Below are 26,460 nucleotides of genomic sequence, written 5' to 3' on the forward strand. Positions count from 1 at the left end.
TTCAAACAAAACTTGACTGCTTTTCTGTTTGCGTTCCTTGTTTAGTTTGCCAACCAAGAGCTGAGTCTATTTAACAAGTTTTGCTGGTGATTTATGCCAAATATTTGTATTCAAATCTGGGCCAATATCGCAACTTGATTATTGCAGTCTGCACTGGTTTTAACCACATTGATGAGACTCCGTTGCCGGAATTCAGAAAATATAATTTGAAAAAATGGTTTAAAAGTTAAGTTGTATGCTATTTCAGTACGATGTAAAATAAAAAAATAAATTTTCACAATACATTCAATGGAACCACTGAGAAACCAAACTTCATACTCAATGATATATTTGTGCAATGATTAAAGAACTTTCTTGCCGACTTGATATATGAAAAAACAAAGCTTATTTGGTCAGCTAGAAGAAAACCATTATTCTTGGTGATGTGAAACCCTCTCTAGGTCATAGATCTACTTTGGTCTAATTGTTGTTTACACAAAAAACCGGTTGTTCGTTTTTTATATATTTACAGGCAGTCAGTTTTTAAAGTTCTATTTTAAAATCACAATTCTATTTGTGATTTTAAAATTAATTTATTATTCCTTAAGGGATGCACATTGGGAAAAATGTGTGTCCTTGGCGACTAGCGTTATATAAACGATAAAAACAGCTTTGACAGCTAAAAGAAATTAATTTTTCTTGATATATATAGATGAAAAGGATCGTAGTGTGAGAAGCCGGTCACTCTCTGTATGATGTCCAGCCTTGCATCCCTAAGGAGGATAATTTTTTATTGCTTTCAATTTTAATCTTTTCTCGTGTTTGTCTTATTATTTTAATTCAAGTCAGGAACAACAGAGGCAGAGCGATATCGCCACCTTTTAATTTTTACAGTATTTTATTAATCACTATAAAAGGGTCACCTTGATGCTTACATTACAAAGTGTGTCAACAGAGATGAACTATACAGGTGGTGCAAAAATATATATTAACAAAAGCAATAGTTGGTATATTGTATTGTTTTGTTTTAATTATGAAAACGACTAAAATTTACTAAAAGACTGATCGTAAAAATGTAAATCTCACTTCTTGGCTGATAAACCAACTAGATTTAAAATTGTCAAGCTAGAAACAAACGAAATATATTTGTTGGGACACGTCGTGAACGCAGAGGGCACCAGCTCACGACAATATTTCAATTAAAATAAAATTTGATCGATAATTTTTTTTCACTGGAGTAGTCTCCATGCAGCGCCAGCACTTTTACCTATTAATTAGTATTCAAATAATTTTGGATTTTTTTTAACAAATCAAAGCAGCACCTTTACGTATAAGAAATATTTTATTGAATCTGATTCAACTCTAAGATCTTGGGTCCACAACACGACCCTGGAAGAGGGTGATGCTCCTCTTGTGCATCAAGTAGAACAAAAAGGGGCGGTCGCAAGTGATAATGTGCTCGTTCAGCTTTGCGGAGATGGCCACTATTTGAATACCTGCAAAATTATCGATAATTTGAGCTACTTTTATTCTTTTTTAAAGCCATTACTGGTAGAGGCAGCTGCTTCAGTTCCGTTTTCGTTAATTCCAAAATGTGTTTTCTGGAAAACTTCAGACACTCGCAGCCTTTGGCCAGCTGTGCCAGTGAGACCACTCAAATCAGCGTTGTCGCTGAAAATGCTTTTGATGTTCATCTGCAAATTAAACAATTTTATAATCAAAATCGAACGAGTTAATTTATTTACGTTTTGCAAAGGTTTGTTCAGACTGGTAGCGAGCTGGAATTGGAATTTGGGCAAATTGAGCGTGATTTCTTCATCGACAGCCTTTTTAAGGAGTTCCTCGATATTAATGCTTTGCATTGAGTTTTCCAACTGTCTCAGTCCGTTCTTCTCCTTGGGAAGCAGAATCACGAAACTGTAATCCGGGTCCTGAAAATTTCAAGAATCGTATTGAATTCAGTAAATATATATTTAATTATTTAAAAAATACTTTGTATGGAAGCTCGATAAGTTCGGTATTCAAATCCTTCAGATCAGCGTATTTGTAGTAGTCCTCTTTCGACATGAATTGAGCATCGACCGCATTTCCTTGGTCCACGTAAAAAGGCCTGGGCTGAGAGGGACCGTAAAATTGGTACCGCCACGGGCCTCTAAAGTACAGCATATTCAGGATGAGCACCTCTGCGTCCCCATTGAGGTTATCTACACAATAAGAGTTTATTTATAATGTTTATTGATTAATTTTGAAAATTACCAGTTATGCCGTGAATTCTGTGCCTGGTAACGTTTCTAACCCAGTTGTTGATAATGTCGATAGACTCAGTGTTCTTGAAATTCAGCTTGTCAGCCGTTGTGTGGAAAATTCTTTTTGCCCCTTCATTATAAGTCGGTGAGAGGCTAAATTGTTCATTCAAGAAAATTTTGTTTGCCACCACAACTTTGCTCAAATCCTTTTTAGTCTAGAAGAAAAGAAAAATTAGTCAAACTTATGGTAAAAGTCAAATTTTATTTTCTTATTTTACATCTGATGAAATGTCACAGTAGGTCGGAGAAATGTTGAAATTATGAGATATGGGATGGTAATTTTGAAGTAGTTCAATATATTTTAAAATATTTGTAAGCCCTGAACAAGCATGTTTGCTATTGAAATAGGAAATAGAAGGACGGGGATGTAAGGGGTGGAGGGTAAGCACCCCTTAATCACTTGAGCTGACCAGTGTAACGGTGTGTTGCTTTTGCAATTCTGACGGTCAGAACCCGAGATTTGGATTTGCAAATATTTACAAAATAAGAAAAAGTCGAAAAATTCATGTTTTTTTAGTTTTCAGGTGGAATTTCTAGAAAACAAAAAATAACACGACTCTGAAATTTTCACACAAGTTCACCCATGTCATCAGACAACTTTAAGGCACGTTTTCAAAATTCCAAAATCCTGAACTCACATTCCCAAAATTAATCAAAAGTCAAAATTAGCAGAGATGACCTGTGACCTTGACTTAGGGCATCAAAGTTAGTGTCAGTTCGATCGGGCTTGGCGAGAGGAATCCAAAGCACACCTTATAATTGAAATTCCACCATGGGGAAATAAGATACTGAGTTTTTAAAGTTTTCCTAAATTCTTCCATGACACCAGTAAAAATGGAAAAAAATAAAAAAGTCGAAACATATTTTTACTCGTTACAAGCGACTCCTGGAGCAAATTTGTTTGAATTTCTCATGCCGATTTTGTAATTAAATCCGTGACATTTCTTCGTCTTACAATTATAGAAAACAAAAAAGAACAATTTTCATTAGAAATTCGCATGTCAATGATATACCTCTAAGCTCTTGAACAAACTGGAAAAGCCTGCATCATGCTGGTTACTCGATTCGAGACCGAGTCCCTGGCTGAGTTCACCTTCGGTCGCACCTTTCGCACCAAGCCGTGTTAGTGCCAGCGCCAGATAAGCGCTCAAAGGCGAAACGACAACGTTGCCTTGACTTGTCGAGAATTGCTAAAATATACAAATTGGCTCATTAATCATTTGGTTTGAGAAGGATAATCGCGTATTACCTTAAACAGCTCTCGTCCGAAATTTTGATGGCCCAGCACGATTTTCTCGAAGTCATTTGCCGTTGCACAGCTGGTGAGAAGCAGGGCGCAAATCACAACTGTTGGAACAAATTAAATATTTATTGCAAACCCCTATAAAATCCATGTTGCGAGTTTTGCATAAGAATTCTGTTGAAGAAAAGGAAGCGCTAAACAATTTTAGAAAATAACTGCAAAGTTAGTATGCTTTTTAAACGGCGAGGACTGTCTCTTTACTTGAAATTTTATTTTATTTCTCAACATTGAGTTTTCTCAGAAGGTTTCGATAGATCTCGGTGAACGGAATCGAAATTGCCAAGAAAATGTGGTAAAATAAGAGTTTTAAATTTTAATCTGCAAAATTTTAATTGGAACAAAAAATGGTCTTTCTTTTTTATTATTGAACCTAATAGAAATTAAAAAAAAATCATTTGGAGATGGAATTTAAGACGACCGATTTTTTTCTGTGGGTTGAATTACTTATAAGACACCAAAGAAATACGAACACGCAACTAAAATCATCTCATACCGTCTATTAAAGCCCGGAACCATCTGGAACTGCTAAAAATTCATCTAAAAATTCTCTTGTAGAGCCTGATAATTCTTTAAAAGAACGCCAAATTATTTCAATAATCGGGTTGCCTTTAAAAATTAACTGCTATATTTTTCAAGAAACATAAATTTTGTGTTTTTCCTAGTTCTATTAAAAAATAACTATGATTTTATATTGAGAGTGATTTATTTAAGTTGCGCTTCTAAGTTGCAATGTAACATTCAGACGCAAGGCTATTCAAAACACAATTTTTAATTTTGTTTGTTTTGTGCTGTTAAAAAATGAGTTTAAAGGGGGAATTTTTGCAAACACAAAACTGTCTTAAAATAGTCGTCTATTATTTTTGTCGGAAGAGTCAGATATATAAATTTCCTACTCTAAAGAAGAATATAATTATTTGATATTATTAAATCTTCATTAAAATTTGTCAAGTGTTTAAATGAATTGAATTTAACTTTTAAAAATAGAAAATAAGCCTAAAAATCAGTGATAAAAGTAGTGTCTCACCTTTGAGTCCTCCCATGTTGGACCCCGCAGAGCAACTGCGGCGCGACAGCTTCAAATATATATTTCTCTGACTGAGAGCTAAGTTGGTGCCGACCACCCAAGGCCATCAAGCTTTCATATTACACACGCCGCATTTTGCGCCGTTCGTCTTAACACAGGTTTTCGGTTCCACAGGGCAACTCGCATGTAGGCGTCCTGCAGGTTTTGCGCAAGGGAAAGTGCGCGACTTGCAAAGCTTACTTTTCGATAAATCTGTTCCTGAGAGAGTACAGCAGTGTGCTGCTCTCGGTTCACTTTACACGCTTCATTGAATGCTACAAGAGAGAAACAACGCGGCAATATATATAACTTGGTGCGCGCTTCGAGGCTACTTTTTACTTGTTCCCCTCTTCCTCCTTGCTTGTTTGAAAACCTGATTTTATGCAAATGAGAGGTGAAAGGTCGTTTGTTTAGACAAGTTTAAATTATTAACCAATGTGTCGGATCGTGTGATTCTTGCAAATATAAGAGACGGAGAATTGTTCTCTATAATTGATATAAAATACCGGCTCATTTTCAATGTCAAATTAATAAAAAAAAACTCATGGGCTGTGCTACAAGTTTATTTTTTGCAAAACGAAATATCAAGTTGACTAAAGTGTTATGCATAGTATGTTTGTTGAAAATAATTGTTGGGTCGATCAAAATGCATGTCAAATTAAAAAAAAATATATGGATCAGTGACTGCATCATCTCTTGATCTTAAAAAGGCGTTACTCACAGTCACAGCTTATATAAATAGAGGAATAATCTAGCTGTGAAGAAACTACTCAACTGTATTGAAGTTAATCAGTTGTTAAAAAATACCCCGCCTACTTTAGAAAGACCAGGGACGTGCATAGGCATGGAACGCGCCGCGCGCCTGAATTGTATATTGCGCGCCTCAGAAATTGATGATTTCGCAGCAAAATCCGTTTTCAAGTGCTGCAGTTTTGTACAATGCTTTGCCAGTTTCGGTACGGCTTGAGCCGCGATACGATAAGTTTGTCGTTGCTTTGAATGAATTTCTTCACTTAAAGAAATTTTACGATTCTGGTGAATTCTTTGCATTTGTAACATAACTTTGATTTTTGTTTGTATTATTGTGTGCGCATTGCAATTGGGGGGCATATTATTGGAATGTAACACATCTGATGTATATGACCTCACCAAAAGCCAATAAAGATTATTATTATTATACGAATGTGAACATCCAAAAATTTAATTTCCCCTGACATTATTTTATAATTTTTCGACTTTTGTACAGAGGTGAAATGAAATACCTTAAGAGTGGAGATTTAAATGCCTGCGCTACTAATGACACTCCTCAGCAATGAACAGTATATGTTGAGCTGGCCTCGTAAATATGTTTTCTAATCTTTCCATTGCTGTATAGAATTTATTTTTAATTAATGCTGAACATATACCAAAATGATAGCGCCCATTATTTCATTTTAATACGTTTTTGACACGTCTAGCACGTGTGCAGTGTAGATATAATAGGTACAGTTGCAGCTACATTTGGTAAAAAATGCAGGTTAAAATATCTGTGAGAAGAAATTAAACTTCTTATTCCTTTGCGTATAGCGATCAATGAGCTGTTTATTTTTCCTTATTTCTACATCAAGGTCTCTACCGGTTTCGGGTACTGGTTGCAGCCCTAATTCATGCGCCTCCTGTTCTGTCTGCAGAAAAGTTAATTGGACGTAAGATATAACACTTTTTTCTATTTTAAAATTGATGTTATTATGAAGTGCACCCATTTTCAATGCAAAGCTGCTTTCTAGAGTAGCACAGGTTGCCTATCAGCTGCTTCAGCAGGCGTTAAATGAAGCCAAAATATCACATAATCAATAATGCTTTTTATTTGTAAAAATAGGATTTTGGGGATTAATCTTTACAAAAATTAAAGCAATAACATTCTCTTAATTATCCTCCGTACGCACTACTAAATGAAACTGCCCATCAAAAATTAAAATACTCGATTTTCGAAATGTTTTCATGGGAAAGCTACACACACACACTATATGCTTGGTGTATTAAGCTGTATCGTAAAATTAAGGAATTGTTAAATCAAACAAACAGTTATTTCTAAAACCTTTCTTCAAAAATTTTTATTGAACCAAAATTGCGTAAAAAATTTTGAAAAAAATAGACTTGCTAAGTTTTCTTGGATTTCCGCTCTCCCTCTTTAAAAAATTACATTGAAAAATGTCGTAGTACTTGCAATATGAGCAGAGGTAAACCATTTTTGAGACTAAAAAAGTGCAAAAAAATAGTAAGAACAAGCATTGTAAATCTAAATCTAGTAAAAAAATGTTAGAAGCAAATTACATCATAAAATTGAGAGCCTGCGACAAATCTTGCCAGTAGATCTTCTCGATTTTCTTCTATGACTCCCATTTTGGTATTAAGTTGAATATATGATGAAAGCGATTTAATGTGTATTAAAAAATGTGTTGCTTGGGTGGTTTTGTGACTTGGCCCCCAATCAAAATATGATTGAATTTGAAAATTAGGAAAAATAAAAACGGGTGGTCACATTTAAAAACTAGGCCACTGTCTGCTTTCTCAGGGTCCAGAAAATCTGCTGTAATTCAGAAAGATATATAATTAATAAAAAAATGTATCGCTGTCATTTGCCAACATGCAGCTACCTGAATGAGTTGCATTATCTTTAACGCCATCTTCACTGACCTCCACACGCACCTTTTGTACGAATTTGGATACCTTTTCAAGCCTTCAGCAGAGCTGATTCCTGACAAGTCCACATTTTCAGAGAAGATATGGCCAAGTCCCATCTGATGGCAATTAACTTGTACAAAATTTTTCAAATTTCAAATATATATTTACTCTTGATACAACATTGATGATGTCCAAAGTAGTCTCGATCTCAAACTTTGGCAGAAAAACTTCCACTGCTGTAATATTGCCTGATAACAAAATAGGACGCAGATTTACCGAGGCCAACTTTTCCATCATTTCATTGAGGCCTTCATTCGTGTTTGGCAAAAGTATTGCCATGCTCACCTTAAGACCCTTTTTATTTACACACATCATTGTTAAAAAAGGCATTTCAATCATAGAGACAGATTTTTACTTTGTAGGATAAGATCAGCATTTGGGCGTCCAGCTCATCAATTTTTTTGTAAAGAAAACGTTCCTTTTGGTGCATGAACGGGACTTTGATGCTGTTGGTTTCGTCGGTGAAGAAGGGTAGGATGTGAGTATTTTCCATCTTGAAGGGCTTCAGCCACACGCCCTTGAAGTGGATAGCGTTGACCACAAACATGCGTGTTGAATCGTCAAAGGAATCTAAAAGATAAAAAATTGGATTTTGTGTATATTTTTCTCATGTCGAAATGTTACGAGTCGGAGAACTAAAATGGCACCACTTTAAAATTTTCAAAATATCACACATATGTCATGGCACATTTTCAAAATTCCAAAATCCTATGAGATCAAATTTTCAATTTAATTTAATTAAAATAAAAACTAACCTTTGATCTTGACCTGTATGTAGGACCTAAATTGTTGCACCACGGGGAGATAAGATACTGAGAGGTCTCGAAGTTTGTCAAAAATGTCAAGTAAACCCCGTAAAAATGAATATTTAGTCAAAAAATGAAATGTATGCAAATCGGCTTGTTAATACTGATCACCGGGCGAAAATTTCATTCAGTTTGCTTGACGCGATGCCAATTTTGTCCTTCGACCCGTGACATTTCGTCTCATGTTTTATATATGTCTTTTAATTTAAAAAAAATAACCCACTGGAATCAACAAGGTTTTGGATCTGTTTTGTGGTCCTCTTGGAGACCCAGTTATTAATGTTGTCGGCGGTTGAAGGGCCAGTAAACGCAATTCTCTCAAGTTTATCTTCAAAGTACTTTTTTGTAATTGAAGTGAATGTTTTTGAAACTGAAGTACCGTCCTTGATGTAAATCCTGTTGGCAACTAACAGCTTCATTTTTTGGGCCTTCTGTTGGAGACTTACAATTTTGAGAACTGCGCACACCTTTAAATAAACGCCTTTATTTACCTTGAGCAGCTTGATCATTTTTCTCAGTCCTTTTAAAGCAAGCTTAAAGTCTTCTGGAAGACGCAATTCCTCAGCAATCTTATTTTTAGACTTGCCTTTCGCCCCAGTGCAAATCATGGCCAAAGAGATCAGACAACATAAGGGCGAAGCAACTACGTTTCCAGTTTCGGCCAGATTCAAAACCTAAAATTTTTATAATAAATAAATAAGTAGGTTTTATTCGTGGTAGGGAAAAATATTTTTCTTTCTAAAAACTTAACAAACAACCTACTCTGAAAAATTCTTGGCTGAATTCTACGTTTCCGTGTGCAATCATATCAAATGGGTCTCCTGGGCCCGCCATGGCTGAAAGAGCAATCAACGTCGAAAGGTGAAAATGGACGATGGAGTTGAATGTGTGTTAAAGGAATTTCACCGCTCTCAACCATGCTCAGTAAAATGCCGGACACATGCATTTTGTGCATTGTTAAGATGTCGGTAAAGGAACAAACAATACAATTTTTATTTTTATCAAATTCTTACAATATAGCTGTCTCTGGAGTACCACTGGTTGCATATGACTTCATTCAGCAGGCGATTTTAAAAAGGTTTCGTATTCCCTGTCTCAAACACCACCAGCGATAGAAAATGTATTTTGCGGCTCAGTGCAGCGTGATATATCCCCAGTGATTGATCGTTTTAGCAATTTTTCGCTCGTACTTATTGTCCTTTCTTGCTGTGTATGACCTGATAATTTATTGTATATGACTAGAGCAAGAATAAACGAGAATAAAACAATAGGCCGCTTTTCTAATTCATTATGCCTTTTGAGGAATTCTCTTCTACGTAAGATGTTGTGCTTTATACTTTCCTAATAAAAATATTTCCATAACTTTCCCAATATTAAAAAAAGGATTAAGAAATAAATGCTCATATGGTTAGAGCCACTCTGTAATCAGATCTCGAAAAAGCTCAATATTAATTGATCATGGATAGAGGTCTCACAATCAGCCGCGACATTTAAGGCGGCGCCTGGCGGGACTGACAATATTTTAAAAACATGTTTGATAGGGCTTAACGGCCCGAAGGACCGGAAGACATTTTTTTCTCCTAAACTTTTCAGTTTTTGACCCTTTTTCCCGGTGGCTGGCGCAGCTTAGCCACATTCACGGCGGCTGCACACGTTACCTGGCGCGGCGCAGCTTACTGTTTGTGACTGGTGCAGTGCACCCCGTTTCAGAACTTGCATTTCAGAATTCTGGAATGGGGTGCAGAGCCGCGCCGTGAGCCAGCCTATATTAGGCGAGCCGCCGCGTCCGCGAGATTTAGGCGGCTAAGCCGGTTTAGCCAGCAGCAGACAAATATTGGGCGGCTCACGCCTCTAATTGTGAGACCTCAAACATGCAATAATTAATTCTGAAAACGAAATATTTCCGGGTAAAACTGAAAGACAGTGCAAGCATAGTTGCAATCTTACGTTGACTTCAAGTCAGCTTTAATGAAGTTGAATTTTCCTGGCGGAGGGTAGCTCAAATAAAGATTTCAACGCTGCGATTTTACATTTGCGCAATGGAACGAGTTAAATTTTTGTTTCATCGCTCAAAATTTAAGAGGAACAATTTATTCCATGCGAAGAATTCTCATTAAAAGGGTGTGGGTCAAAATCATATTTCTGGTACTAGAGTCTACAGTGGCACTGGTTGCATTTGCAGGCATTTAAGTTTTATTTCCTTCACATTGACGTCACATGTACACTGACTATTCCAGAATAAAATCATTATTTTAGAAATAACTGAAACGAAGCTGGTCTGAATAATGTTAAGCCTAAAAATTAGTTGAATATAATTAAAACTAGGCTTAACTGGTCGATGAATAAATAAGACGAATTTCTCTTTCATTGACAACGAGGATGAAGCCTGGTTTTAATTATATTCAACATGAAAACAACCTCGAGGGATCGCATTTTTCAAATACTAAAAATTAGTATTTCTTAAATTTTATTGTTTTTCTTATTTTAATTAGAAATAACCAATTTTCGGTCAAGAACAACGCAAGGTAGATTAAAGAATTACATATTCTAGGTGAATTTCATACAAACATTTAATTCAAACATTAAACAAGAATTATTCATTTACAAGCATAAACTATTCAAGGATTGTTTTACAGGTCTAAGCTCTAGCTTGTCGTTAATAATAGAAAACAAAGTAACAATTGTCCCTATGTATTACAATTGCTAACTTTGTTTTCTATTATTAACGAGAAGCTGGAGCTTAGACCTGTAAAACAATCGTTGAATAATTTATGCTTTATAGCTTACATTACAACTGTAAAACAAATCTAAATATACTATTTTGTGCCTATTGGCCAGTTGCATAAACCCTTAGTTATTGAAGCCGCCAACAGATGGCGCAACCACAAACTTTCTTAAAAATTTAGTTTTAAGCGGTTTTAAGGCATTTCCGCTGCGATTTCAGACTCAATCTAGCTATTTTGCTTTTTTTTAATTAATTTGCTTTTTTTGACGTGCTGAAAACCAAAATCGGTTCAGCCTTTTGCCGTAGAAACGTTGGAAAATATTTTTTTATTTCAAAAAAGTTTTTCACGATTCTACGGCGATTGGCTGAACCGATTTTGGTTTTCAGCATGTCAAAAAATAGCAAATTAATTGAAGAATGCACAGTAGCTAGATTGAGTCTGAAATCGCAGCGGAAGTGCCTTAAAATCGAAAGTCTACGGTGGCGCCATCTGTTGGCGGCTTCGAACACTTAGGGTTTATGCAACTGGTGAATTGAAAGATAGACAACGCAGAAGTGTAGGCACAAATAAAACACGTGGTTATTATATTTAAAACTGTGATACCGCAATTAGAATGCAAGCCGACTTTCCTCGCACTTACCACCCTCAGCTTAGGCAGGGTTAGTGACTCGGCCTCCGAAAATGACGAAGGAGCGGTCGTAAGTCAGGTAGAAGACGAACGGATGGTCGCATTTAATGGATGGTGGTCTCTTAATCGTCATGCCATCAGACATGACAATCGCTGCAACCAAAAGAGATTATAGATTCATATTATTATAATCCTTGGACTAAAAATTGGGAATTAGATAAATTTCCTTAGGTTACATATGCCAGTTAAATTTCTGAGAAAATTGGCTGCAAAGTTTTAATGATAATCAAGCACTGGCTCCTTATTTCGCCATAAGGGAAGTTTAGCTCATAATTGGCACACCACAAATACAGCTAAAGCCATTCAACTTTTCGAGACATTTGGCAAAATCTGAAATTTAACAGTAACTTTTGGTCCTATTATCTTATTTGTTCATTTTAGACATAAACTGCCGCTAAATTTTAAAACATAACCACTTGCTAAATAAACACAGCAAATCTTTTGTAACCTGTAGCCGCTGCAGCCTCCGTGCCAACCTCATTGACCTCGATAAACGCCTTCTGCATGACCTTCGACACCTTCAGGTTGTTCGCTCCAGACGGACTGATTCCAGAGAAATCGACATTGTCAGAGAAGATGTGCTCGAGTCCCATCTGAACAAAGTTCGTTAGTAAAAGAATCACAAAATGGACTGAAAACCTTAGTCAGATATTTTCCAAGATCCAGGGAGGTCTCGACTTTGAACTTGGGCAAGTACACCACCATATCGCCCTCAAGGCCAGAGTTCAGAATTTCGCTCAGATTTGCAGTGGCCAGTTTTTCCTCCAATTCCTTCAAACCATCTCTCTTGTTCGGCAAAATGATCTCCATGCTGAGGTCACGGCCCTGAAACATTTCTATGAAAAAATATACAAGGATGTATAACAAAACATTTACTCTGTAATACATGCTGATCAATTGGGCGTCCAGCTCCTCAAGATTCTTGTGAGGCAGGTAGGTGTTTTTGTACATGAACGGCACATCGACCGTTTTCTCATTGTCAATGTAGAATGGCATGTTGCGTGTACGGCTCTCGTCAAATTGGTGTTGCCAGGTGCCGTTGAAGTAGACGGCGTTGACCAAGACGAGGCGGGTGAAAGTATCGAAGGAGTCTATGAAATTAAATTTTTGTAAATATTAACTGGGTCTGTGAGGGAAATTTTGGACTAGTGGTTCATATAATACTCACGTTGCATTTTAAAGACCAACTTTAACGACGTTTCTGAGCATACCAATCGATTCTTGAGGGTCGCATTAAGTAAATTGGATGTTTTTCCGACTAAAAAGTCCAGCGCGACGTGTGTAGCACAAGTAGGACTTTTTTACCGCTAAAACTATTTGAACCTATATGCGAGAAGTGCGCATGCGTTAGAGCTGGCTGGATCTGACAAAGAAGTCATTTGTACAGGCGGTCTCTTTGCAAGTGCTCAAACCAGCTCTGACGCATGCGCACTTCTCGCAAAACCATATTGTTTTGGCGGGAAAAAAGTTTGCACGTAGCGCTGGACTTTTTGGTCGGAATAAATATCCTTTTAACCTAATTCAATAACCCTCAAGAATCGATTGGTGTGCTCAGAAACTTCGTCATAGACGGTTTTTAAAGGAAAAGATAATGTATTTTTTAGTTTGCTTTAAAATTGCTTACCCGTGTCGACGAGGTTCTTAATTTTATTATTGGTCTGCTTGGCAACCCAATCATTGATTTTTTCAACGGTCTCTGGCTCCATAAACACGACGTTCTCAGCTTCGATGTCAAAATACTGTTTCAATGATGAAGAGTAATCCTCAGCAATAGGGGAATCCTTCCTGATGTAAATCTTGTTGGCGACCGCCAGCTCCACGTTTCTTGTTTCCTAAAATGTGGACTTTTAGTTTTAATTTCAACACAAAGCGTTTCTCTTTTGAAAAGTCTACCTGAAACATTTTCATCATTCGAGACAGTCCTTCCAAGGCTGTCGTAAGGTTGTCAGGCAAATGGAGGCCCCTGGCTATTTTCAGGATGGACTCTCCTTTAGCTCCAGCCAAAGCCATGGCCAAAGCGATCAGACAACTGATCGGCGAGTGGACCAAGTTTCCATTCTGGCCCTCGGCTACCTCCTAAAAAATTTAATAGGTAAATTTATCAAAAACAGAATTCGAGGCAAATTAAATGCAATATTTCTTTACCTTCGAGAATTTCTGACAGTAGCCAATGTTCCCTCTCTTCACCTTCTGAAAGGGTGTACTCATGCTGATTTTGGTTGATTTTCTTCACGCGGAGATTTGAAAATGTTGGGTTGGCCAATATGGTATGCTATGCTTAACACAATCTGAAACAGATATTGAGATGATAATTTAAATTATTTTTAAAAAGTTGTGTACTGTCGTTATAAAGATTTTAAAATTACAATAAGACGTGCAAACAAATTATTTTAACTGTCTGTTCTGCACTGAAAATGTATAACTCACTATACCCTCAAACCGCGCGGGAAGTAAGTCGTGAAAATAAGACTTTCTTGCTAAAGTCTAGTCTAGACGCTTATCAAAGTCTCATGATTGTGAAGTCTCATATTGATATTGCATTTAAAACTGTAATATTTTCAATAAATATGAAACTAAGGGGGTTGGTGGTTCCAATCCGTGTGTTGCATGAAAGCCTTAATTACATAATTTTATCTAAATTTTACTCCAATTTTTCCTAATTTCAATTTTGATGTCTTTTATTTTAATCGTTTTAGAGATTTGGGAAAATATACAAAATGTTAAAATAGTTTATATTATGATATAGATTTAATTTTATTTTAAATGAAAATAGCTTGATCAAAATTGCAAAATATTTAACTATGAAAAAAACAAGGTCTGTGTGTTGTGGGTGCGGGTAAGACTTTTTTCATTTGAACGAAATTAATTTGTGCAGTTATAATAAAGACTCTCCATGCAGTTCCCAGCATAGAGGAGTGTGCGTGCACAATATTATACGCACTAGATTCCAATTGGCGCGTTCTTATCAGCCGTCACATAAAGGTGCAATACATATATTGGGGCTTCGGTCCGTTCAAAAAACGAAGTAGGTTTCTAAATACCACAAATTTCTAAATAAAATTAGAAAGGAAAAATTAAGAAAAATCAGATTTACATCAATAAAATTAAAGCATGATGATTTTCTCCTCTGCATTAGTTCACCTTTAAATTTTATAAGCACTATATTATCAAATATTAAATAAGTCTTTATCAGTTGCCACGTCTAAAGGGGGAAGTATTTTTGATTAGTATAATATATAATATCGTCAGCCGCAACTTTTAATATGTTATAGGTGAAACAAGGTTTTTCGGGCACTAAAAGGCGCAACGAGCTGATTATTCCTCCACCGCAATACAACGTACCTGGCGTGACGATCAGGATCACATGTATCTATACGTTGAGAACCGACACCCAAGACTTTGTTAAAATAAAAGTAAGACTTTTGTAGAGGCGCGACGCGCGACACTCCTGCGGACACTCCCTCTTTTTCAACATAGCTGCTACTGCTATCGCTGTCCAAACATTGTCGTGGATTGGCTGGAGATTTGGTAAGCAACAGCGGGAACGAAAGTTTTTTGACTCCCCAGGATTGTTCTGTAAGGAGAGCAGAGGTGATAAAAGATAAGCCTCGAATAAGAGAAAAAGGAACAAGCCTCTAATTTTCCTTGGATGAAGTGATCTGGAGGTTTTAAAAAAACAGCCTAGCATTTTCCAATTAAATAAGTTTTATTCAACTTGATCAATCATGAATACATTTGGAATAATGTGTTACACACGCGTTTATTTATTATTTAAGTAGTACACTTTACTCAAAGCGACAGGTAAAAGAACGTGTTTTTGGTAAAAAGGACGTATATATAATATCTATCACCGCAATTTTATAAGTAGCAAAATCTTGTGCACAAAAAGACGGTTAATGACTTACGAAGGGCAAACCAATATAGCAGCTCTGGGCATGCAAGATTTGTATTTCAATTAAACACTTTTATAAAGTACTGGCATGATTTCCCTATTTCATATTATGGAACATTGTACAAATTTACTTTTCAACTTTCATTTCTCATTTTGCGCAGACCTTATGTACGTCCGAGCATCTATGAATAAGTCAAAGAATAAAAATGAGACTTTGTAAAATAATGATCATAAAACAAAACATAGTTTTTGGCAATCGGTACAGTTGCCAGAATTTATTTATTATTCGTCATTATTTGTCACAGGTAGTTTAATAATATGACCAGAGAAAAGAACAACGGGTGCAGCATATCGGTGCTTGCGGTGAGTCAAGAAATAGGCAAAAGGTCTGTCGCACTGCAAATACGGTCCGCGGAAAATGCTATCGGAGTACACAGCTGAAATTAAAGAGAGAAACATTGTAAACTTCCAAGTTGAAAGCTATTAACATTATTTGCCAAGCTTTGTGTTTATTTGAAATATAGAGTCTAGCAAATGCACAGCGCTGCAAATATATTGGACTGGACGGCATTGAACTCAAGGACTGATCAATCTGCCACTGAAGATGCAATTATGTGACTTTTGTTGGACTAGGGCAAAGAAGAATGGGCGGTCTGCCATGAATTTTGGCGGAGGCTGGATTGCCATCATGCGGGTCGCGATAATGGCAGCTGCAAAAATTTAATGTCATCGATTTAGTTCTTACAATCCTTACAATCTAGAGTGTCAGATGGAAGAAATGCACGTGCACGATGCGAAATTACAGTTCAACGACAAACAAAAGCAATAATAATAATAATTGAATGAATATACAAGAAAAGCTTGTCTCAATCTTCAAAACTTATTCCACCATGTGTATCACATTAATTTATATTGTCTAATACATTGTTCCAGCCCTGCGAAATTAAAAAATAAATAATGCGAGCATCTCAAAGTTCATCTTTCACAATCGCCATGTTTGGGAAATTGAGGACGCGCCCAGAAAACAATATGTTCGTCTTGATAACCAAATTAAAGATGAACGGGTGGTCAGCGTCAAAAACAATTCGGTCAATTTCAAAGGCACTCCGCTTCATTCTGATAACTGCAGCTGGACAGAATGACAACACGTCACTAATGTTATCACAATAATAAAATTGGGGCATGCAAAATAACACATTATCGTTTCTCCTCAAAATTCAATAAAATATGATATTATTATTATTAAAAAGCTTTTAAGCTTTATTAGTAAGTTTTATTGTCTGATCAAATGCTTGCTGGTGATGAGAAAGTGAAACATTCGAATATGCAGCTAAGAAATGCAAGAAAAGCATTGATTTGCGGCAATTGGACAGGAAAAGAGGCTGCATCACATAAATTATGTAGTCATAGATCGAAATTAAAAATTAAAGCCTATATTGATAAAAATGCTGACAAAAGTGAGAAGCGGCATCTAGTTAAATTAACGGTCCGCAATTAATCTTGTAGGGTTAACGGAACAGCTCATCACTTTTTTAATCAAATGACCTAAAAAATATGGATTATTGATGTTTATATTCTCATTCAAGTCCCAAAATTTGACTTACGAGTCTCAAGCTAAGCAGGGTTTGTGACTCTTCCTCCGAAAAGCACATGAGTGCTTTTAAAATTAAGGTAGAAGACGAATGGATGGTCACATTTCAAAACTGGCAGCCTCTGCGGCAAGAGGGCCGACATTGCCATGATGTTTACGGCTTTTGGGGCAGAAAGTCGATTTAGTATTGGAATTTAAAATGATGGGATAAGTCTTTACTGTGACAATAAGATCAGCCACATTGAAATGAGAAATGAACAAACTTGGTAAAAGCAGGACGCAATTCAAACAGCGTGAAAGCAAGAAAAGCGTGTTGTTTGGCAATTAGACTTAATCACTCATCACTTGAATTTAAAATAAATATATAAATAGGACAGCTTTTAAGGTATATGAACGGTTTTAAAAGCTTAACTGAAATTACGAATGAATAGTATTTATTGAGAAACGGATTTAAGTCGATGACTTACAAGTCTCAAGCTAAGCAGGGTTTGTGACTCTTCCTCCGAAAAGCATATGGGTGCTTTTAAAATTAAGGTAGAAGACGAACGGGTGGTCACAATCCATAACTGGCAGCCTCTGCGGCAAAAGGGCCGACAATGCCATGATCTTTACGGCTTTTGGAGCAGAAAGTCAATTTAGTATTGGAATTCAAAATGATGGGATAAGTCTTTACTGTGACAATATAAGATCAACCACATTGAAAGAAGAAATGAACAAACTTGGTAAAAGCAGGACGCAAGCAGTGTGAAAGACAAGAAAAGCATAGTTGTTAGGCAATTGGATTAAAAAAAAATATATTAAAATAGGAAAGCTTTGTAAGGTATATGAATGGCCTCAAAATCTCAACTGAAATTACGAAATAGAATTGAGAAACGGATTTAAGTCGGTGACTTACAAGTCGCAAAAGCTAAACAGGGTTTGAGACTCTGCCTCCAAAAACATGGGCGCGTTTGAAATTGAGGTAGAAGACGAACGGATGGTCGCATTTCACTATTGGCGACCGCTCCAGCAACAGAGGCGAGCATCCGAGGCGTAACATTACGGCTTTTGGGGCAGAAAATGGATTGTTATTAATGTAGAGTTTTAATTCAAAATTAAGAGATTGAATACTACCACACTGGAATTAGGATTAAAAAGTTGGCAAAGGCAAGATGCACATAGTTTAGTGTGGTTTAGTGGTATTCTGACTGAATCAACTAACAATAAGATAATTATTACATCAAACTAAATAATAATAACATCTTTAATGACTTTTGACGAAGTCATGCATCAGACAGAAATAGCTAAAGACGTCAGATAATAATAATATTTATTGGAGATAAATGGACGGTCCGTAAAAAACGTTGTAAGGCTAACAGAATAGCTCATCCCACCTACAAAAATTCCGAATGAATAATAAGAAACCGGTGTAAGTCAATAACTTACAAGTCACAAGCTAATTGTAAGCAGGGTTTCTGACTCTGCCTCCGAAAACATGGGTGCGTTTGAAATTGAGGTAGAAGACAAACGGATGGTCACATTTCACGATTGGCGACTGCATCGGAAAATAGGCACAGTACGCCATGGCCATAACTTTTTTGGGACAGAAAATAATTTTAAAATAAATTTGATATGTAAGTGCAAAATGATGTGATGAGCCTTTACTGAATAAAATGAGAAAAAAACCAACGCGGCGAAAGTATGACGCAAACAGCGTGAAAAATAAGCACTTTTGTCGCAATTAGCCTTTGAATTGAATTGAGTTTATTTGTTTATTTGGAATTTATAGTCTTTACAGAATGAAAATCACCACATTGAAATTAGAAAAGAGAAACGATGCAAAAGCTTGATGCGAAATTCACGAAAAGCGCAATTAACAAGGCAAGGCGTCGGCTGGGTACGGCGCTTTGAAAAATGTAGCAAAGCGAGTTTTCAAAACTTTTGCGACATAGCTGGTATTAAAAAAATAAAAAGGAGCCGATTTATGAAAAAATAGCTAAGTAAGAAACGTCACTCAGACATGGACGGTTTTGCAATAAATCTTGTAGGGTTAACGGGGCAGCTCAATCTGTTTTTAATCAATCCTACAAAAATCACGAAAGAATATAGTATGGGATGGACTTCAATCGATGACTTACAAGTCACAAACTAAACAGGGTTTCTGACTCTGCCTCCGAAAACATGGGTGCGTTTGAAATTGAGGTAGAAGACGAACGGATGGTCGCATTCCACGATTGGCGATTGCTCTGGCAAAAAGGCTGAACCTCCTAAGCCTAAGGCTTAAGGGGCAGAAGATGTTTTGATATAAAAGATGTGAGTAAATATTACCACATTGATATTAGGATTAACAATCGTTGCAAAAACAAGATGCATATAGTTAAGTGTGGTTTAGTGGTAGTTTTAATGCATCTCACTTTAAAATTAAATCAAACAAAATAATAATGATCTATAATGACAAAACTAACTTAAGAAGACGTCACATAATACTAATATTTATTGGAGATCAATGGACGGTCTGCAAATTGTTTTTGAAAGGCTAACAGAACAGCACATCTAATTTTTAATCGCACCTACAAAAATTCCGGATGAATAGTAAGAAACCAATGAAAGTTAATAACTTACAAGTCACAAACTAATTGTAAGAAGGGTTTGTAACTCTGCCTTCGAAAACATGGGTGCTTTTGAAATTCAGGTAAAAGATGAATGGATGGTCACAATTCACGATCAACGACTGCATCGCACACTTCTTAGCAAACATGGCGCACAAGCGCATAACTTTTTTGGGGCAGAAAATAATTTTAAAATGCAAAACGATGCGATGAGCCTAGACTGAATAAAATGAGGAAAAACCAACGCGGCAAAAGTATGACGCAAACAACGTGAAAAATAAGAAAAGCACCAGCTCTGTCACAATTGGCCAGAATGAATTCATCGACGAGTTATTATAACAACTCATTGCTTTAACGGATTAAAGTTAATTGAAACTAAGCAGGGTGAGTGACACTGCCTCCGAAAACCACATTGGTTCGTTATCGTTTAAAGTCAAATGGACGATGGTCTCATTCCAGGATAAGTAACATCTCCGCCAGGAAGTCCGTATTAACAGAACTGATTTAACTTTTGGAGCAGCAAATAAATGATAAATTTAAGCATGAAAAATGTGATTGAGCCTTTAGTGAATGAAAATTGCCACAAACTCGGCCAAAGCACGACATCAACGTGAAGTATTGACTTAAATTTACCTGTGGCAGCGGCAGCCTCAGTGCCCTCCTCACTGACCTCTATAAATGCCTTCTGCACGACTTTGGAAACCTTCAGTTCATCAGCTGTGCTGATTCCGGTCAGGTTCACGTCGTCAGAGAAAATGTGGCTCAGCCCCATCTAAACAAGAACAATTTAAAACAAACTCGACCAAATATATGGGAAGGACAAACCTTGGACAAATGATCAACTAGATTCAAAGAAGTCTCGATCTTAAACTTGGGCAGGTACACCTCCACATCCCTGGGGTATCCAGATTGCAGGAGTTCTCCGAGGTCTGCAGTGGCCAATTTTTCCTCCAACTCTTTCAGGCCTTCCTTCTTATTTGGCAAAATGATTGCCATGCTCAGCTCAAGACCCTTAATTAAACATCATTGACTAGAATATAGGCACTTCCTGTAATCCCGAGATGATTTACCTCATAGGGCATGACCAGTAGTTGGGCGTCCAGCTCATCCAGTTTCCTGTAGGGAAAGTGCGTCTTCTGGTACATGAACGGAACTTCGACGCTGTTATTTTCGTCGGTGAAGAAGGGCCTGTTGTGAGTCTTGTCCTTCTTGAAAGGCTTCAGCCACGGGCCCTTGAAGTAGATGGCGTTGACCAGAACCAAGCGAGTCATGCCGTCAAAGGAATCTTAAGAAGCAAATATAAAAAATCCACTTGTGTTTTATAATTGATTCAAATTAACTCACTGGAATCAACGAGGTTTTGGATCTTATCCTTGGTCTGCTTGGAGACCCAATCGTTGATCTTGTCCGCAGTTGAGGGGTCAGTGAACACGACGTTCTCCGCTTCAACCTGGAAGTACTTCTCGAGAGCCGTGGAGTACTCTTCCAAAATAGGGAAGTCCTGCTTGACGTAGATCTTGTTGGCAATCGACAGCTCCACTTTTTGCGCTTCCTTTTGTCGGGAATAAGTTAATCTCGAACCTAAATTACCCTAGAAAATCGTACCCTGAGCTGTTGTACCACTTCAGAGAGCCCCTTCAAAGCGTCCGTGATGTTCTCAGGCAGACGCAGTCCCCTGGCGATTTTCGGGATCGAATCTCCCTTTGCCCCAGCGTGAGCCATCGCCAGGGCAATCAGACAACTCATGGGCGAGGAAACCAAGTTTCCGGGCTCGGCTTCAGCCACTACCTAAAGTACACTTTATTAAAATCATGCACCACTTGGTCAAACAAGGAAAAAAGCTAAACTGGCCGGAAAAAATTATAAAATCCGCGTTGATTTGAATACTTCGCATCAGGACGTATATCTTACCCTGTAGAATTCTCGGCTGAATTCCGAGTTTCCCTTCGCTACAGCTTCAAATGGAGTATCCATGGCTGCAGGAGCAATCAACAGCAGCAACAGAAGAAAGACTGTAATGCAACGAGTGAATGGGAATGATTCATCGATGGATAAATGAAGGAGTGGTTCAAATAGATAAAGAGCGCTGTTTGTGATAAAAATACTCGTGAATAAATATTTGAGAGGAACAAACATTAGATTTGTCATGATTTCACTGTTTCTGTAGTGCAAATAAATTTGAAAAAAAAACTTTGAACAGAGCAAATCAGTCAGGTTTAATTTTTGTTCCCACGAAAAGAATGGCCGTGTTTTTTAGATTGCATAAGTTTTGGCAATCACTCGAATTTGATTTTCTTCATTTCCTTTCTGTGGAACTGATTATTTTGTAGACTACTGCTCCAATGAATCATGCGAAATTACGTGTTCTGGCGCCGATTTTATCTAATCTGCTTCGTATATATAGAATGTGTGTACCGAAAGCTATCGATCTTATTCTAGATGGTAAACTGTGAAGCGTTTTTTTCCATTTTTAACAGCTATTATAGATTTTGGCAGAGGTGGTGGCATTAGTACGAGTATTTTTGGCATGAAGCAGAGCACTCTAAACACAATCAATACGACGCAGCCGTTGAATTGGGGCAGTTATAGATAATTATAGATAGTTTGAAATCTCAGCCACGTAAATTTAGGCGGCGGCTGGCTGGTGCGGCTGACAAACTTTTAAAATTGAACAGTTCGAAGGGCCAGAGCCAACGTTTCTCCGTCCCTTTTCGATTTTAAAGCCGGTGGCTTGCACGGCTGGCTCAGCTTGGCCAAATTCATGGCGGCTGAATACGTGACCAAAGATTAGTCGGCTGGTGCGGCGCATTGCGAATGGATGAAGCCTCTATAAAAATAATGATCAGAAATCTCAGCCGCATAATTTTAAGCAGCGATTGGCAGCCGAATATTGGCTTGGCGGCTGAGAGAAGTAAAAAAGCGAAATCAGTAGAGGTCTCAGCCGCGAGATTTAAGGCAGCGACTGGCGGGACCAACTTATCCGTTTTTTTTTGCCCGGCAGCGGCGGCTGGCGCGGCTGACAATATTTTAAACGTAAAGTTTGATGGTTCTTTACGGAGGACATTCTTTTCTCCTGCACATTTTAATTTTTTGACCCTTTTTACCGGCGGCGCAGCGCGGCTGGCTGAACCTAAAATTTTGTTGATTACTATTAGACCTTAAAAAACTCACCAGTTTTTTAAGAGGGACGTGCAAGATAAAGCTGAAAGACTCACTGATGCTGATATAGCAACTCTTTTAAGTCCGAAAGGCGTAGTTCAAGATAAACAAAGGTGCAGCCGCGACCAACTGTCAAGGGGAATTTTTAGATAGTGAATTAACCGATTCGACTTCCTCAAAGCCGGCGCCAGCCTCACGTACTGACGTGCTAAACTGAAATTATTGCGGTGAGATCACAACCAAAAAATGCGTTAGCGAGAAATGCGCAAGACTGCTGGACTCATCATTATTCACTTCACTGCTCGAAATAGAGTGAGCCCATGTGCAGCGGCACAAAAAGATAGTTGCCAAGGTGACCCGCTGTCCAAAACAATGAATAACGTGTCATACTAGCTACAGGTTGTCGATTCTATCATACAACGGCTAAGTCAAAGCAAAGAATACTAACCATTGTTATCAATTAGGGCTCCTTACCAACAGAGTAAACAACCGAAAACACTTAATTACTTTTCCAACTAGGGCTCTGGGGTTTTAAAATAATTATTATTTTATGTTTCTTGTAATGAATTCACTTATTTACTTTTAAAGAGAAAAGTGCCGTTTTAGCCTACATAACATTTATACCTTTAAATTGCTAGCGATGTAATGATTTTAGATAAATACGAAAAGCTAAAAAGACTGACATCTATCCTGGCTGCTCAAAAGGTTTTTTAACAGCACGTCATCCCGTGGGACCCAATAACACCGCCATGGGGCCCAAGTGGCCGCAGATGGTCCAATGTGGCCATCTTTTCGCCTCCTCGCATTTTCATTGAAACGCCAGAAGGCCGCTGGGAAGGTGCGAAAACCAGCTAGTAGCGCCGTTTAGCTACTTTCGAGTCACCCAACTAACCATCTTTTGCCATCTCTGACTTTGGGCAGCCTGTACTAGATCCCCGAACTGCTTTGACACTCCTGAGAATGCCTTAACAATGCGAGCCAACGGGCTGGCTAAAATTTACACGTATTTCATTAAAAAGCCCCATGCAGGAACAAAAAATTGTAATATATAAGTTAAATTAAAAATTAAACAAACCTAACGTTGCAGTTCAGCTGACCTCAACCTCAATTTCTCGTACTACTTGCAGGGGGGTTGTGGATGCGATTCGTAGAATTCGCGTCCGTTATAAAGATACCTAAATATAAGACTTTTTTTAAAGTCCTATATAGTACTATATCAAGTACAAAGGTTGGACTATTCTAAATAACGGTATCGTCCTCTGGTCCCGGTAAAATTGCGCAACTTTCAACAACTAAACGGGAACTGCGCTGTTGCAAGAAAAGGGCAACAATAATCAATTCGACAAGGAAAATTTGGGCGTTTGTTGAAAGTTGAGCTATTTTACCGGGACCAGGACGATTATATACCATAGTGCCTACTGGGCCAACCCTCTTTGATAAAAAAGATTAGATTAATTTACTGAAAAAAATTGAAAGTCTAACCTGTTTACCGTTTTAACAGGCCAACGGGAGAGCAGGACAACAAACCAGGCACGTTGAAAGGAGTACACGTACGAATGCGAATTGCGACGCCCAACACAGCATCAAAAAAGGAATATTATGTGATAATAATTATTCTAACACACCCACAGAGACTGCAGAATAATTAATAATTCGTACAATTATCATGTCAATATATATGTATGTATGTAGGTATAAAATTATATTTTGTTGAGCACCGAGAAAAATGTTTCCACAAAAATTATTATATGATATGTACGCATGTATATGTATGGGGGACTCACACTTTCCGCTCACTCACACTTCTCGCTCTGATGGGAAGATTCAATGTTAATCCCTATCCTAGCGAGAAGTGAGAGTTGGACGAAAACGGTGAGTCTGCCATATTATATCTATATACTTAATTTAAAAATTCACCTAACGATATTGTACTACGTGGGATACGTCGATCCATTCCGAAATAGTTTATCAAACTAGAATTATAACAAAACAAGAGACCGACAGAAACTTACACAAAAGCTGACCTCCGACCTGGTGAAGTTGGGGAACAACAGATTTCCGGCTCTGTTTACACTGCTCTCCGATTTGTCCACTGCGCATACCACCAAGAGTGAGATAATCCAGAGTTGGCGATTACAACGCAATATAAAACAGATGATTATGAAAACAAGCAGGAACTTCCTTCTGGAAGTGGGCGGGGTTGCCACCTGGCCTGTCAGTGAGTCATTGTTGGAAAAACAAGAGTACGTGGCATTAAACCGGTTATTTACTCATTCCGGCTTCTTGATTTATTACTTTCGATGAAAAAATAGATTTAATCAGATTTTAATAGCCAAATAATAATAAAATAAATAAATATACGTACATGTTTAAAAGTCTAATATTACTAGAACTGAAAGTAAACATTTGAGTAGTTCAATCTTAAAAGCAAAAGTCTATCTTGATGGAAGTTGCAACCGGTTGCGTGCGCACGCATTCAGTAAAGGGGCGTAACGCGTCTCGTGTTTACATCAGGTTTCTGGCCGTAAAGTATTAAATTTGTTATTGGGACTAACTCCCGGCATTTATTTGGCAAAAATGGCCTTCACTTTGTGGACACTTTTTGAGGCATCTCTTTTGTGCCTAAATGCCATCTGCGTCCTTCACGAAGAGAGGTTTCTGGCCAAAGGTTTGTAAAATTTTAATTTTTGTCTCGTCAATAAGCAAAAAATCGAAACGAAAAAAAAACAGAAAAATATGTTTTTGTTAATTATGTACAAATGTATAATACCACAAGGTTTTATTTCGTAATTTTTTGTCGTATAATTCGATTCTAATTCCAAAGAAGAGTATTATGAATAAATTTTTGCAATAATAGTTATATTTGGCGCTGTTCGTTTAAAGAATTATAATATTTATTTTCAGTTGGTTGGGGTGTGAATCAAGTGCACGGATTTGGAGAGCAACCTTCGGTGAAGTCCCAAGTGCTTAATTTAATTAGATCAATTAGGACAGTCATGAGAAGTAAGGACATTCAATTATATAGGCCACTTTGAACTCATTCAAATGATCGGTCTGTTTGTTGCACAGTTCCTCTGATCTTCCTCAACATATTGACGATCATATTCAAATTAATCCTCGGTTAGCCCTCGCCAAGCGGACGTTAGGGCTTCTTTGGAGGTGAAATTAACAACAAACTCTTCGTTTCTCTTGTCTACAGAAAAACATGTAATTAAAGTTTCCAATTTGCATCAAATGAAAAAATGATTTTTTTCTAGAATTTCAGAAACCTGAAATCAAAGTCACGTTTTATTTGGAGCAGTTGTTATTTTTATTTATAAAATATGTTATGTAAAATCGAGATGAATATTTACAGTCAGTGATGCCTGGTGTAAAGTGTAAATTAATAGCAATTTCTTTTGCAAATTTTCGATGCTGGTTAAAATTTGGTAAAATAAAAAACTAAGTTGTGCTTTGCCATCACCATGATCGCCATTCTGCCAGTGTACATATGTAGAGAATTACTTGATTCCAGTTTTTCCGAAAAGCTGCTATAAAATTTCTAAGACGTCGACACCACAAACGAGGAGCCAATAGGGCTTCCTCATCACGAAGTCGAACGCAAAGAACAGACTTTTTTTGCAGCTCCCGCACGA

The 26,460-nt window shown here is 37.4% G+C and overlaps 5 protein-coding genes across 22 annotated transcripts; 1 reads left to right on the forward strand and 4 right to left on the reverse strand.

Moving 5' to 3' along the window:
* Positions 1-1,302: 1,302 nt before the first annotated feature.
* LOC135934964 (serine protease inhibitor 42Dd-like) lies at positions 1,303-4,921 on the reverse strand. The gene is made up of 8 exons (XM_065476981.1): positions 4,613-4,921; positions 3,535-3,632; positions 3,299-3,475; positions 2,236-2,440; positions 1,972-2,183; positions 1,725-1,910; positions 1,529-1,673; positions 1,303-1,475 (listed from the first exon to the last, which is right to left on the reverse strand). The coding sequence occupies exons 1-8, from the start codon at positions 4,626-4,628 to the stop codon at positions 1,342-1,344; spliced, it is 1,173 nt and encodes a 390-aa protein (XP_065333053.1). The 5' UTR covers positions 4,629-4,921; the 3' UTR covers positions 1,303-1,341.
* A 2,141-nt stretch (positions 4,922-7,062) lies between these two features.
* LOC135934966 (serine protease inhibitor 3/4-like) lies at positions 7,063-9,364 on the reverse strand. Of its 2 annotated transcripts, none has more exons than XM_065476983.1 (7): positions 8,944-9,364; positions 8,673-8,855; positions 8,405-8,612; positions 7,731-7,945; positions 7,484-7,669; positions 7,288-7,431; positions 7,063-7,220 (listed from the first exon to the last, which is right to left on the reverse strand). In XM_065476983.1, exons 1-7 carry the CDS (start codon positions 9,013-9,015, stop codon positions 7,182-7,184), a joined length of 1,047 nt encoding a protein of 348 aa, XP_065333055.1. In that variant the 5' UTR covers positions 9,016-9,364; the 3' UTR covers positions 7,063-7,181. The 2 variants fall into 2 exon arrangements, with proteins under 2 accessions (XP_065333055.1, XP_065333056.1); XM_065476984.1 differs by having other exon boundaries at positions 7,084-7,217.
* Positions 9,365-10,330: 966 nt separating this feature from the next.
* LOC135934965 (antichymotrypsin-2-like) lies at positions 10,331-15,066 on the reverse strand. Its single transcript, XM_065476982.1, has 8 exons — positions 14,938-15,066; positions 13,741-13,883; positions 13,489-13,671; positions 13,220-13,427; positions 12,472-12,686; positions 12,235-12,420; positions 12,044-12,188; positions 10,331-11,688 (listed from the first exon to the last, which is right to left on the reverse strand). Exons 2-8 carry the CDS (start codon positions 13,801-13,803, stop codon positions 11,558-11,560), a joined length of 1,131 nt encoding a protein of 376 aa, XP_065333054.1. The 5' UTR covers positions 13,804-13,883; positions 14,938-15,066; the 3' UTR covers positions 10,331-11,557.
* Positions 15,067-15,282: 216 nt separating this feature from the next.
* Positions 15,283-25,019, reverse strand: LOC135934963 (antichymotrypsin-2-like). 17 transcript variants are annotated; one of them, XM_065476972.1, is made up of 9 exons: positions 24,838-25,019; positions 21,578-21,678; positions 21,272-21,454; positions 21,011-21,218; positions 20,737-20,951; positions 20,492-20,677; positions 20,300-20,438; positions 17,546-17,692; positions 15,731-15,924 (listed from the first exon to the last, which is right to left on the reverse strand). In XM_065476972.1, the coding sequence occupies exons 1-8, from the start codon at positions 24,923-24,925 to the stop codon at positions 17,556-17,558; spliced, it is 1,257 nt and encodes a 418-aa protein (XP_065333044.1). In that variant the 5' UTR covers positions 24,926-25,019; the 3' UTR covers positions 15,731-15,924; positions 17,546-17,555. The 17 variants fall into 17 exon arrangements, with proteins under 17 accessions (XP_065333035.1, XP_065333044.1, XP_065333049.1 ...); XM_065476977.1 differs by lacking the exon at positions 17,546-17,692 and adding an exon at positions 17,974-18,122; XM_065476966.1 differs by lacking the exon at positions 17,546-17,692 and adding an exon at positions 17,092-17,238 and having other exon boundaries at positions 24,838-25,018.
* Positions 25,020-25,320: 301 nt separating this feature from the next.
* On the forward strand, positions 25,321-26,052 carry LOC135934967 (immediate early response 3-interacting protein 1). Its single transcript, XM_065476985.1, has 3 exons — positions 25,321-25,493; positions 25,730-25,828; positions 25,895-26,052. The coding sequence occupies exons 1-3, from the start codon at positions 25,403-25,405 to the stop codon at positions 25,948-25,950; spliced, it is 246 nt and encodes an 81-aa protein (XP_065333057.1). The 5' UTR covers positions 25,321-25,402; the 3' UTR covers positions 25,951-26,052.
* The last annotated feature ends 408 nt before the right edge of the window (positions 26,053-26,460 follow it).

This window comes from Cloeon dipterum, chromosome 2 (assembly GCF_949628265.1).
Source record: "Cloeon dipterum chromosome 2, ieCloDipt1.1, whole genome shotgun sequence".
Taxonomy (NCBI): domain Eukaryota; kingdom Metazoa; phylum Arthropoda; class Insecta; order Ephemeroptera; family Baetidae; genus Cloeon; species Cloeon dipterum.